Source organism: Gastrolobium bilobum, unplaced genomic scaffold (genome assembly GCF_033153095.1).
Source record: "Gastrolobium bilobum isolate Gb01-03AN ecotype WA unplaced genomic scaffold, APGP_CSIRO_Gbil_v1 utg11607, whole genome shotgun sequence".
Taxonomy (NCBI): domain Eukaryota; kingdom Viridiplantae; phylum Streptophyta; class Magnoliopsida; order Fabales; family Fabaceae; genus Gastrolobium; species Gastrolobium bilobum.
The window spans coordinates 334,688-347,572 of NW_026898683.1; the positions used below are offsets into that span (position 1 = coordinate 334,688).

Genomic DNA, 12,885 nt, shown 5'->3' on the forward strand with positions numbered 1-12,885 from the left:
TGGTGAGAGAAGTTGCAATAGTTTAGGATAATGACGGGTTGTTAATCAAATTTTGGGGTGGCTCGTGTTGTTAATTTAAGAAAATAAGCTTTATGACTTATGAAAGAGAGAGAGAGAGGAGGAGGTTTTCCTAATGTTAGCTTTGTAAATAGTCCACATTCTCGTCAATAATTGACAATTAACTAAACATAGAATAAGTTTGATAAATATCTTGGCCTACCAAATAGATTTTTGATAACATTATCAAGAAATTCATTTGTTCAACATATTTCTTGGAATCACGATTTCCAAGAATAAAAAAAAATTCTTTTATCAAACGTCCCCTAAGAGAATATTACGAAACTAAAAATAATTTTATCTCCTACATTTATGTAAAATTGAGTAGGGTTTCATTTATTTTTATGTGAGTACATAAGATAAAATTATCTCTATCTTATAGATAAATATTTATCCCTTAATTTAATTGCATGTGATTCGTAAAATTTTTGTGAAATTAAATTGCTGCTGTATAACCCAAGTGTGGTGGCTCAGTTGGTAGCATAGGGACTGAGTGGTGGGATGACTTCGGTTCGAATCCCACCAACACCATCTGGGGAGGAGCATAAGTACCGTAATTCTTGAGCTCGCACCCAAACTCTAGATTAGTCTCATAGATGGCTCAAAGAGTCGAATTCGTGGGGATACCGGGGGGTTCTGATTCGTCTCAAAGAGGTAATTAGGATCAGTTTCAAAATAAAAATAAAAATTGTTGCTGTATAATATAGCTCCTTCTTTTTTTATTTTTAAAGACAAAAACTGGGAAGGAATCCAAAGCAGTGAAAGCACAATTGACATTTATATTATGGATTACGTTTCGCGGTATATGTACTAACATATTATTGGGCATCTTGCGACTCAAAATTCTACGTGACACACGTGCTATGTGAAAATAAGACTTGTGGATTCCTCTTACCCATTCATACTAGATCATTAGCGACTAAATCAACTTCAAATTCCCTTCTTCACAACATATAATTAACATAAGAGTGATGCCCCATAAAAAATAAAAGTAAAAATAGTAGAGTGATGCAAGACCGAATGGGAAAAGAACCCTAAATTTTAACACAATTGCAACCAACTAGGGGCAAATTCCACGGTGCACACTGTGTGCTAGATAGCATGAAATTACAAGATTATGAAGTAACACTGTTAAGGTCAAGCTGGTCAAGTAAATAATACCTTTTATTAAATAAAGTTGGCCTTAAAACTTTATGATCTATGATTATTTTTAAGTTGCATGGTTTATGAGTTTCATATATCATTTATGAATGTTATTGACTAGCTTTTTCCATAGTATTTGAAAACCTACACTCAATTATATATATATATATATATATATATATATATATATATATTAAATAAATATAATATATAATTATAGTAACTCTCATTTAATAACTTAAATTTTTTGATTAAATGAGTTCTTTATATGATATCAAAGCCTATATAATAAAGTGATCATGGATTTGATCTTCATCCTTCCATTTTTTTCAATAAATAATTAAATATTATAAAAAAAATTTAACACATGTGAATGAATCTGTGTATATCCACCTTTCAACCCTAATAAATTTTTACATAAGAGGATATGTTGAAAATATAATATAAAATTATTATGTCCCCACTTAACAAATTAAACTTGTGCGTTGAAATGGTTCTGTACCATTATTACTTACTAAACTATAAATATTTAACTTATGGGGTTAAGAAGTAAAGTATAAAACTCATTAATTCCTGGTGTAATCTACAATATCTTAGAATTCTTCATTGAAGCAAAGGAACGAAAATTGAATAAGGGTACAATATCTTAGAATTCTTCATTGAAGCAAAGGAACGAAAATTGAATAAGGGTATCCTCGAGTTAATTTTCTCCCTAGAATTTAGGATCCAAGAGTAAAAAAATGGTGTTTTGGAGGGTACATTATAAATAACTATACATTTGTTAAATAAGGTTGTGTGACACAACCTTATACATATATAACTATACATTTCTACGATCTTATTTTTTTTTTAGCAGTCTTTAATTATATATTATAATATTAAGGTTATATTTTTTTTTCATTTTTATATCAGCAGATAGCTTCTAAAGAGGAAGACAAAGTTACAATTTTAATATTATAATTATACATTTCTGAAAATATATAATTAAAATTATTAAAATAACATAATTTATATCCTTTAAAATAATACTAATTAAATCTTTTGTATGAGTACGTAAGTGCTGTCGGGATTGGGACCTTACACATCATCACTCAACAACGTGTCGATGACCCAATCTTCTATTGTAAAGTTTCAAATTTCAATGTGTGTGAGAGAGAGATAAAATATCTAAATAAGAAAAGCATGTTATGGGGTGTTTTTCTTGGCTTCTTGCGTATTGATATCAACGCAAGCGGACTTTAATTTGGGTTGATATAAAATCACTCACCGCCACTCCCTCCCTCCCCTTTGCATACTCTTCCTTTCCGCGTTGAGTTAATGGAGTTGTCTGAGGGAGAGTGAGGAACTTGGGAGTTGGGACCCTCTCACTAGTCACCACACCATCGAAGATGTAATAATATCTTTAATTTTTTTTTTTATTGTTCCACTGGTTTCTGGAGTTTCGCTCTGACTATATCCAGTCCGACCCAGGTAAGTTACCTAGCATAGGTGAGTCTTCCAGCGAGAATTTTTTACATACACAAAATCTCGAACTCGAGTCCTTGCTTAAGCGAATTTAAATACCTTACCACTTGAGTCAACCCCCGTTGTTTATATTTAAACTTTCTAATAACCCCTAATCATAAAATGATGCTGCCAAACCCATATATGCGTGAAAGTTTTTGTGTATTTTTTTTTTCTTTTACCCTTTTGAAATAAAAACTGATACAATGCATGTAAAGAGTGCGTGATTAATTGCTGCATCATTATTCATGAGTGAATGACCCTTCTATTTTTATTTTATTTTTCTCTTTGCATTGTTTAAACAAGAGTAATTTGATTTACAATGCCCTAAGCGTTGGTTCAGGGGATGCTATGTATGATTGACTTGAAGTCGTGATTGATAATTAGATAGGGGTGACCAAGGTCTTTGGACCCGGTAGGCCCAAGACCTAAAACGGTGTTTTCTTCTTTTTATTTATATATTTAATTCTTTTTGAATCCAAAAGAGTGTTGCCTTCTACGAGATCAATGTTATTAAAATCGGCTGAGTCATTGATCCGATCAGAATACTAGGTCATTGATTGAAGTCAATAATTATATACGATTTTATAATTTATATTAAAAAATTATAAATATACTCAATTATCATAAAAAATGATAAAAAAATTCAAATATTTTAATATGAAAATAATAAATCACACATTATTATCCAATAAAGGATCAAACAAAAATATAATGATCATGATACGAAATTTCAGGTTCAGTAAATGATATTTCTAATTATAAATTAAATCAAAATTTCCTGCATAGTGTATAATTGAGATAATATTAGTGTTGTAGATACATAACCTATCTAAATCAATAAGCAAAAAATACTCAAATATGTTCATTATGATTTTTTTTTCAAAAATTCTTTTTTTGAAAATTTTTTTTGGGACTGGATCGGGTCACCAATTTTCACGAAAATTGGCCGGATCGTACCGGTTCTAATGTATAGCCAGTCCGTTACTTCAACCGGACCAGTTATATCTCTGATTTATCAATTTTTGAGTCAATCCGGCCGGGTAAATCCGATTTTATTAACATTGATCGAGACAACTTGACCTGGACACAATTTGAGAGTCCTGTCAGAGGGTCAGTGTACCTCCTAATTGAAATATTGGAAACATGACGTAAATCCAATTATTATTGATAATTGTCAATTCTAGAACAACCAAGTTATTATTTATTGCTAATTTTTTGCTAAATTCTCTTTGATATTAAAAAAGTGAAATCTCAAATGTCATTAATTAGTTCATGGAAGAAAGCTATTTCTCGGTCGGACCGTGACTTATATATAAAAAAAATTATGTCTTGCTTATTTTAAAAGTATTTTTTTATAAAAGTTAAAATTATTTAGATTTTTAAAAAAACATTTGATTTTTGAGAAAAATATTTGACTTTTTTCTGGAAGCTAAAATTCGTAGCCTTAAAAAAAAACGTAGATTTATGACTTTTTTGTAATTTCTATTTTTTTTATAACAGACGTCCAAATAAATGTATTTTTTTCTGATAAAAAACAGCTTTCGGCTAAAAAAACCCATCCGAACGGATTTTATATTGTCGATTTCCAAATTTTCTTTACAGTTTCCCTGGGAGAAGCTTAACTACAGCTACGGGCTCAGCGCGCTGTCGAAAAAGGGCATAGGAACTGATCGAACTTGTCCTCGTTAGTCATTGCTTTTAGTGAACGTGACTACGTGAGCCAAAAAAAGCCTAACACAGAAAATTATATGTTCTTTTGGACTATGTTAAGAGTCTTAGATAAGAATTTTAATTTAAAAGAGCAACCAACCCTTTTCTTTTTAATAATCAAAGAAACTTTATTGTCAAAACTCAAAAGAGTAAAATAATAAATAAATAAATAAAAGAACGAACCAAACTGGACATACCTAGGTGTTTCCCAACACGACCACCAAAGATTTTTTTGTTTGAAACTCTATCTTAAAATCGTTTTAGACTCTGACTAATTTGAATTGAGTGGACTTACTTTTAGGGGTTAAGTTTTTTTACCGTCTATTTTCTTTGTTCACTAGACTCAGACTAAGACTTTATTTAAGATGAATGAAATTTCTTAGTGTTAAACAAACGTGTTGAGAATCACTAAAAACTATTAGTTAAAAATTCAAAAATCGAATATTATATAAGAAGGGAAATGTTACATAAGGTAAGAAGTCGAGTACCAATTCAAAATAATAAACCTAACTAGGAGGAAAATAAAGTTGTTCTGAGGGACGGTGCATTTGCATTTTAAACCTTCCGAATTTGTCATTGGCCACAAGCATTTTTTTAATCGTATATAGGTATTTTCATTAATTAAGAAGAAAACGTACCCATCTTCCATTTAAGTTATGAGAAAAATGGCAAGTGCCAAAAATCTATCGTTGTATGCACTCTACGTTTTAGGAATGGTTGATAAACTCATAATTTATCTTATTTCAAATGGTTAAAATTAAAATAATTATCTCTTAAGTTTAGGCTAAAACATAATAACTTAGAGTTATTTTAGATAGAAGACTGTAACCTTACTTCTCTTACAAATCCAAGTATTTCTTGCTATTTTTGTGGGTGAATGTTAGGTGTAAAACACATTACGTTTATAAGGCCAAAAGCAAGATAAATAACGTTTTAATTAGTCTAGAACATAAGATATGTTGTCAAATGCAAAAGAATCTTAAGTTTTTATGATTTGATTTGATACTAACTTAAATATATTGATTTTAGGTTTAAAATGCTAAATCAGAACATTTATGGATCAAGGAAGCCAGGACAAGTCAAGACTTGAGCCAAGGAAGAGCCGGAGTAGTGTTATTTCAAGATTGAAGTAGCCTCATCCTCACTGGCTTGCTTGTTTAAGCGAGCAACATTCAGGACATCCAATTTTTCCTACTCCTTGCTGGCTTACTCGCTTCAGCGAGCAAATCGTGTCTGCTCCCTAAGCTGCTCGCTTCCGCGAGCACCTTAGCGAGCGACGTCATTTAGCATAGATCTTATGCGATGAAAAACAGAAGTTAGGGTCGTTTTGCATCATTCTTGGGCGGCAGAGAAGAAGGACAGGTAGAGGAGCTCTGTTCTAAAGCGGAGGAGGAGGAGAAACGGTTAAAGCTTCGCCGTTAAGACTGGTTTATGAGTTCTTTTTATCTTTTTCTTTAGATTTTTATCTGTTTTCTTAGTTTCCCTGATTATGTGAGGCTAGGTTTCTTTGTAGTTAAGGTTAGATGGAACCAATGGATTTCTTTTGATATTTATGCTTTTCTTGTAATTGACATTCAATTTTATGTTATGCAATTAATCTGTTTTCCATTCCTAACTTTGTGTAGAAACTAATCACTCATAGATGAAATCATTAATCTCGTATAACATTAAGGATGTTAGTGTAGGTTTCTGATTGGTTAATTGCTAGGTTTTGCTTAATATTGGGATAAACTTGTGAAATCTATGACCTTTAATTCTTGTTCTTAATGCTTTCCCTAGGAGAAATTACTAAGGGATTAGGATCTTGAATATGGTAAAGGATTGAATCACCAAGGGATTGAAGTTTAATTAATTTAGAAAGAATTATCAATAACATGAATTGAATGTTAGTTATAGAAAATAGTAGATTCATTGGAAGACATTGGGAAAATCAACACCCTAGTTACACTTTTGCATATTTGATTATAATACATTCTTGATCTTGCGTTCTTAGTTCTTGATCTTGATAATTGTTAGTTTTATTTTTCATTTTTAATATTTAAATCATATTCCAAACAACTTTTAAGGTCGATCCAACTTTGATCATGTAGATAAATTATTGCTTGGTAGATCAATCCTTGTGAGAAAGATAAATCTACTCACTTACTCATTACTTGTACAATCGATATACTTGTCGTGATCGCAACAGTGAATTAAGTTGAATTGGAGCAAGGACTAATCTAGAAAAACTTGGACTGTGCAAATGAGAAGCAAGGAAGCCATTGGATTAGCGCGCTAATAAAGCCCTAACAACACACACCTTCATCAAAGAGTAGACATATCTGTTGATCATAATCTTTACTTTTTGAGCACGCCAAGTGCCCAATGAAGGAGAAAAAGATCCAAATTGGATAAAGGCCCCAAAATTAGGTTTTCTCCTTATAAAATTGTTGAGGAAGGAGAAAAATTATTCTTAGAATGCAAGTCATTAGAATTTTATGCTTTGGAGAGCCAGAGACGCATAGGAGGCACAATCGAGCTAAGATACATAGAGATTTACCAGGTATCTCTTTGAGATGAAGTTTGGAAAAGCCTTTTTGATTTCTTTTATTTTTGTTTTCGCTATGTCTAACTAATTTCCTTTGTAGTTAAGGTTAGATGGAACCTAATTGGATCTTGATGTTCTTGAGTTAATCTTTTAATGTAGATTTCCTTTTCAATATTGAATGAATTTTCTTTTTTCTTTATGCTTTTATAAGTTCTTCTTATAGATTGATTTATGGTTCATGTATGATAATAAAAAAGTTGGTATATGAATTAGATATGGTAAATTGATCATTGATTCGTATTATTCTAGGAATAGATATATGAATTGTGCAATCCTGATAATTCCTATTCTTAATGCTTAAATCCTTTTAAGAAACAAGAAGAAATTGTAAAGAAAGTAATGGCTAAACACACCACAATATGAGGTGAATTGTGGTTTAATTACAATGCAAGAAACAAAGAAAACAAAACCCATTTTTTAAGAAATCAACCAAAAATGAGATGAAACAGGAATCAAACCTCCCCAAACATAAAAACAGACATAAAACATACCAAATAACATCCAAGAACAAATATATTATAGCGGTAATGAAAGAGATAAGGGAAAGGAATAGAAAACGTCGTAATTTATCATGGTTCACTATCTAACCACTTGAGAGCTACATCTAGACTAAGGTCGATCGTTCCATTATGTTCAAGCTTTCAACCGGTGCTTGAAAAACTAATTTACAACTGGAAATTTACAAGATCTATGACTAAACCTTGATCACACTCAAGCTAAGCCCCTTAAGATCATTCAAATTGTCTCAAAACCAATCACAACAGTAAACAACGTTCAAACAACAAAAGAGCAACCTCTCCTTATTCACAATTACAAGATAAAAAAAGATGAAAGGAGAATAGAGATATTTAACTTTTGTCTCAAGATACCAAAAATAAGCCTAAATGGTGTTTAAATTTTGAAATTCACAATTCTGAGGTGTTTCTATGTAAAATCATGTTTAGGTACCCTTATTTATAATCATGTGCATCCAGATCCAGATCCGGATATGTCATATCCCGATATGTGAACAATACGTATCCCGATATATGAATAGTGTGTATCCTGATATTTCAATGACAGTAGGCTTATTTTTACCTTTTTCTATCCAAATCAATTTCAAATAATTTCTAATAACTTCTAACACATGAATGAATATTTTTAACATCAATTTAACAGTATTCCACTTGTGTGAGTCATTAATGCATGGAACAAGTATGTGTTTATCATATGCATAAGTTTATGGCTTCTAAATGCAATCTTGAGAGTTGTAGCTCAATAAACTTAATCTTAAACTTCCTAATACTCTAAATACAATTACAAACAACATCAGCACATCCTTCATATTTCTTCATTGGTCTTCAAGTCTTTGAGTCTTGTAGTTCCTTTCTTCATTTGAAATCTTTGACTTTGTGTTGAATTTGCTCTTTTAAGTTGTCTCTTCACTTTTGCATGTTGCCTTAGCCTTCTAACTTCATTTAGGACTTGTTGCGCTATTGTCCAAGTTGTGCAAGTGTGTTGAGCAAGTTGGTGCTTTATAATGATAAAAAATTCAAAGCTTTAGTCTTGTGACCTATGGTTCAACAAAAATTAGAATTCTTGAAGGGAGTAAAGGGTTAGGGCACTAAGACATTGGGTTTTAACTATTATAGATGAATTGATTGGCGATATTGAAATGACAATTAATTAGAAATCAACTTAGGTTACACAAGTTAAGATTAGGGGAAATCGAATCCCTAGTTGCTCTTTTCTTATTGCATTTACTTCTGTTATCGTGTTCTTGTTTTTAATTCTAATTTATTATCTTTTATTCGATCTATCCAACTTAAGCGAAATAGTGAACTAGTGATTGAGATACTAATCTTTGTTGAAACGATACTCTATTCAATACTTTATTACTTATACGATAGATACACTTACCGAGTTAGCAACAAAGGTAGGGGTGTAAATGGGCTGAGCCTAGGGGTGAAAGTGGGCTGGGCTGGGCCAAGCTTTGCCCCGAAAAGCCCAAGCCTACGTCAAATTTTTTTAATTTGGCCTGGCCCAAGCTTAGTATGAGTCTAACTGTTAGCCTGGTTTGGCCCGTTTATAAAAAAACAAATGGCCTGGCTTGGCCCGTTAGCCTGTTAATTTTTAACTTCCAAGCAGAACCATGAATCAACTTTACAAAGTACTCAAATTCAGTTGCTACACCAAAAATCATAATTTCAACGTCCAAACAGAATTATGAATCATAACAAAACTCATACAATATGCACTTAAGTCATTTTCGAAAGCAAAATGCTCAAACTAAATAACATATATTTCATCAGATCCAATAAACAAATCCATACTATGTAAATTAAAATAACTACATGAATCCAACAAACAAATCATGATGCTTGTAGTAAGTATAACTCTCCCAAAAATCTTTTAATATATTTATATATACAATCTAGCATGTTGAGATGTTGGTTCCTCCTATATAAGAAATAAAATAAGATTTCTACTAAAATATAATCGAATATAATTAAGTTATAAATAATTGCAATTGATTAAATTTATATCTTTTGTTTTTTCTTCAAGACATACTTACTCTATTTTATTTTATTTAAAATAAATAGTACAATATAGGCTGACCTGTGGGCTTATAGGCCTGGCCTTTTGAAAGTGAGCCTACAGCCTTTTTATTAAACAGGTTTTTTTAAGGCCCAAGCTCGGCCTATTATACAAAATATACTAAGTCAGATTTGGCCTGATGTAGGCCGAGTCATAGGCCCCTGTAGGCCAGCTCGGCCCAGTTTCACCCCTAGCTGAGCCGGAATAGACTTTGACTTAAATATGTCAAACTTGTGTAAAATATTTAAGCTCAGTCTGCTTTCTTAGCCCGACGTAGGTTAAATTATAAGTTTGGTCTGACATATATTTAATAATAAAAGACCTAGCCTAGGACTATTAGCCTGTTTAAGACTATTAGACCTTCAAGGATTAAAAAAATAATTAAAATAATAATATTTTATTATCAAAATTATTTAAATAATAATTTTATTTATTTTATTTAAAATAAATAATATCATATAGATCAGCCTATAAGCTCATAGGTCAATCCTTGTAAAAGAAAAGACTATGATATGGTTTCTAAATAAACTTTTTTTAAGGCTCAGACCTATTCTATTTTACTAAATATAATAGACGAAGTCTGACTTGATGTAGATTGAGTAGTAGACTCTTGATATGCCACCTCACCCATTTACACCCGTAAACAAAGGTATAAAGGTCAATGGTCGGCAACCTTCTTTCATATTTGCACTAGGCTGATTCTGACTTGAACTTGGAAGTGTGGGTTATATATGAGCAACTCCATTTATAACCGTTGAGAGGAAAATATGCTACGAAATTGATGCAAAGACATCCCAAAAGAACGACATCAAGAGAGATTGATATAACCATAAGCTACTATGTATATTAAATATCACTTCACAAGGCGCATGCCATATCAAAATTATATAACAATCAGCCAACTTAACTAAGCACAAGGTATACTTAATGTTCTGTTATCTCTTCAAAAGTGAACTTTGCGTTATAGATCATCAACAAAGCCGTATTCTCTTTTTAATCACTCCTTTCTTAATTTGTTATAGACTGTTCAATTTCTTGTTTTCCTTTCTTCTTGTTATACAACAAGAACTTTTTCTTAATTACAAGTACTGAAGAATTTCTCGACCTTTTTAATGTACTTCTATTTTATTTGTGCTGGAGGTTAGGAAATGGAATTTTACTCAAATCATTACAAATATTCAGAATAGTACTTTTATAGCAATATCATAATCCATGCACTAATCCCACTACTATACATATGCCATTCTTTCATGTTACACGCAGGACTCATCTATATATAACCATGCAAGACATATAACAAAATATATATATATATATATATATATACTACTTAGCGATTTATAAGTCACTGGAACACATGTTCAAGGTATTCCAATGATGGGGAAGAAAGGAAAATAATAGCTAGAGGGTGCCAAACCCCACTCCGGAGGCAGAGGAAAATCGATGGTTTTGGATGAACCGAACTGGTTTGCAGCCTTGCATTCCATGTCTTGGGGACACGATGTGAAGAAAGTAAGAGGAGTGGAGATTTTGTAGCTGTTTTTCTCTTTTCCCTTCACAATTTGTGAGACCTGGTTTTTCCTTGAAGCATAAAGGTGATTTGGCCCACCAAGAAGTTTTACAAGGCAGTTCACAGAATGAGGTTTTGTATGGTCTGAGGGAAGGTCAACCTTGAAGGAGCCATTATCTTCTGTAGTTGTCACAGCCAGCTTTTTCACACCTTCACACTTCACTAAGACCTTAATCCCTGAAACCATAGGAGAATTATATTATATGTTAGAGAAATAATATAAAAAATTATTAACGTGACATTTACTTAACAACTTAAGTTTTTGAGTTGTTTGACATATATCAAAGACTATATAATCAAGTGATCACGAGTTCGATTATTACCGTTCTTGTTTTTAATAAAACTAAAAAGTAAGTTAAAATTAGTCCAAGATTAAATTGGAGTTGAATTTACACTTTACTAGACTATACCTAGGATATATCTATTATATATTTGGCTAAGAAATGGAGTAAATAGAAATAAATGAACATTGATTTAAGCTCAAAGGTAGTAAATATGAAACGAGATTTGAGACAAACCAGAGAAATCGTAGTTGTGAGTGCAGTCAGTGCAAGAGACTTTGCCCTTTACCATTTGGCATGCTGAGGTATCAATTCTGGCTAGAGCTAGTGCAAAAAGAAGTGCTGTGATAACCTGAACAGAAGCCATGAGCTATATGAAAGACTGAGAACTGAGAACTTTGAAGAGAAGAAGATAAGTTTGAAGCTTATATATATTGGTAGCTTTAGACATCAGCATATTAAATGTGAGGGCCTAGAGCTGATATTAGTAGTTGGGGTTACCAATTGTAGATAAGTTTACTTATGCATAAAGATTGGGCATTAAAAAGTATACATCATGGCAATAGCATCATGGCAATAAGGAAAAAGGGTCCCCTTTAAGAATACTGTAACGTATTATTTTCCCTAGGTTATAAGGCATTGGTTAATACGATTTTAATGAGTGTATATTGAAGCCCAATATGTGGTTGATACCTTCATAAAGGAAACAGTGTTAGATCTAACTTCGTATTGGAATTTACTTTTCTCTTCGGATTTATACTTCACCTTTAGAATCTGGACATGTGGCTTGAATAAAGTCTACATGAAACAAAAAGTTGTGGTTTTCATATCAGACATAGGATTTTCCGTGACTAACTTAGGTTTAAAATTCATGGAGCATAGGTTTTTCCAATTACAAAACATTTACACCATCAAATTAAAAAAAAAATTGAGAAAGAAAAATAAATCAGGACAATTAATGCCTAGTACAAATGCAGCGACTTTTTGCTCTTTTATTAAGGAGGAGAAAATTGCTTGTAGAAGACATTTGAACGTTGTTATGAATTTTGGGGGTGACACTAACTTGCTCTGAATATTAATGAACCGTAAGTGGTAGGTCATGAGTCATGATCGCCGCCTCTTTCGTGGAGCTAGTACACACCCCAAATAAAAGTGAACAGGGTTTGTTCATAGTATATATGCCATATTTTGAATAAATAATTATAAATTTTTTAATCCAATGAGTAATAGAGATGAGGATGTTAAAGTGGATCGGATGTGTGGTTATACAGGAATGGATAAGATAAGAAATGAAGATATTCGACGTAAAGTGAGAGTACCACCGGTGGCTGGAAAGATAAGAGTATAAATTGAGATAGTTTGGGCACGCAATGAGAAGGCTCCTGAATACTACCGCAAAAACAAAAATTTGTTATCAGGAGCTCGATACAAAAAAGAAGGTAGAGGTAGATCGA

The 12,885-nt window shown here is 32.0% G+C and overlaps 1 protein-coding gene across 1 annotated transcript; it reads right to left on the reverse strand.

Moving 5' to 3' along the window:
- Positions 1-10,759: 10,759 nt before the first annotated feature.
- Positions 10,760-11,842, reverse strand: LOC133318277 (uncharacterized). Its single transcript, XM_061520273.1, has 2 exons — positions 11,669-11,842; positions 10,760-11,327 (listed from the first exon to the last, which is right to left on the reverse strand). Exons 1-2 carry the CDS (start codon positions 11,796-11,798, stop codon positions 10,942-10,944), a joined length of 516 nt encoding a protein of 171 aa, XP_061376257.1. The 5' UTR covers positions 11,799-11,842; the 3' UTR covers positions 10,760-10,941.
- Positions 11,843-12,885: the final 1,043 nt, after the last annotated feature.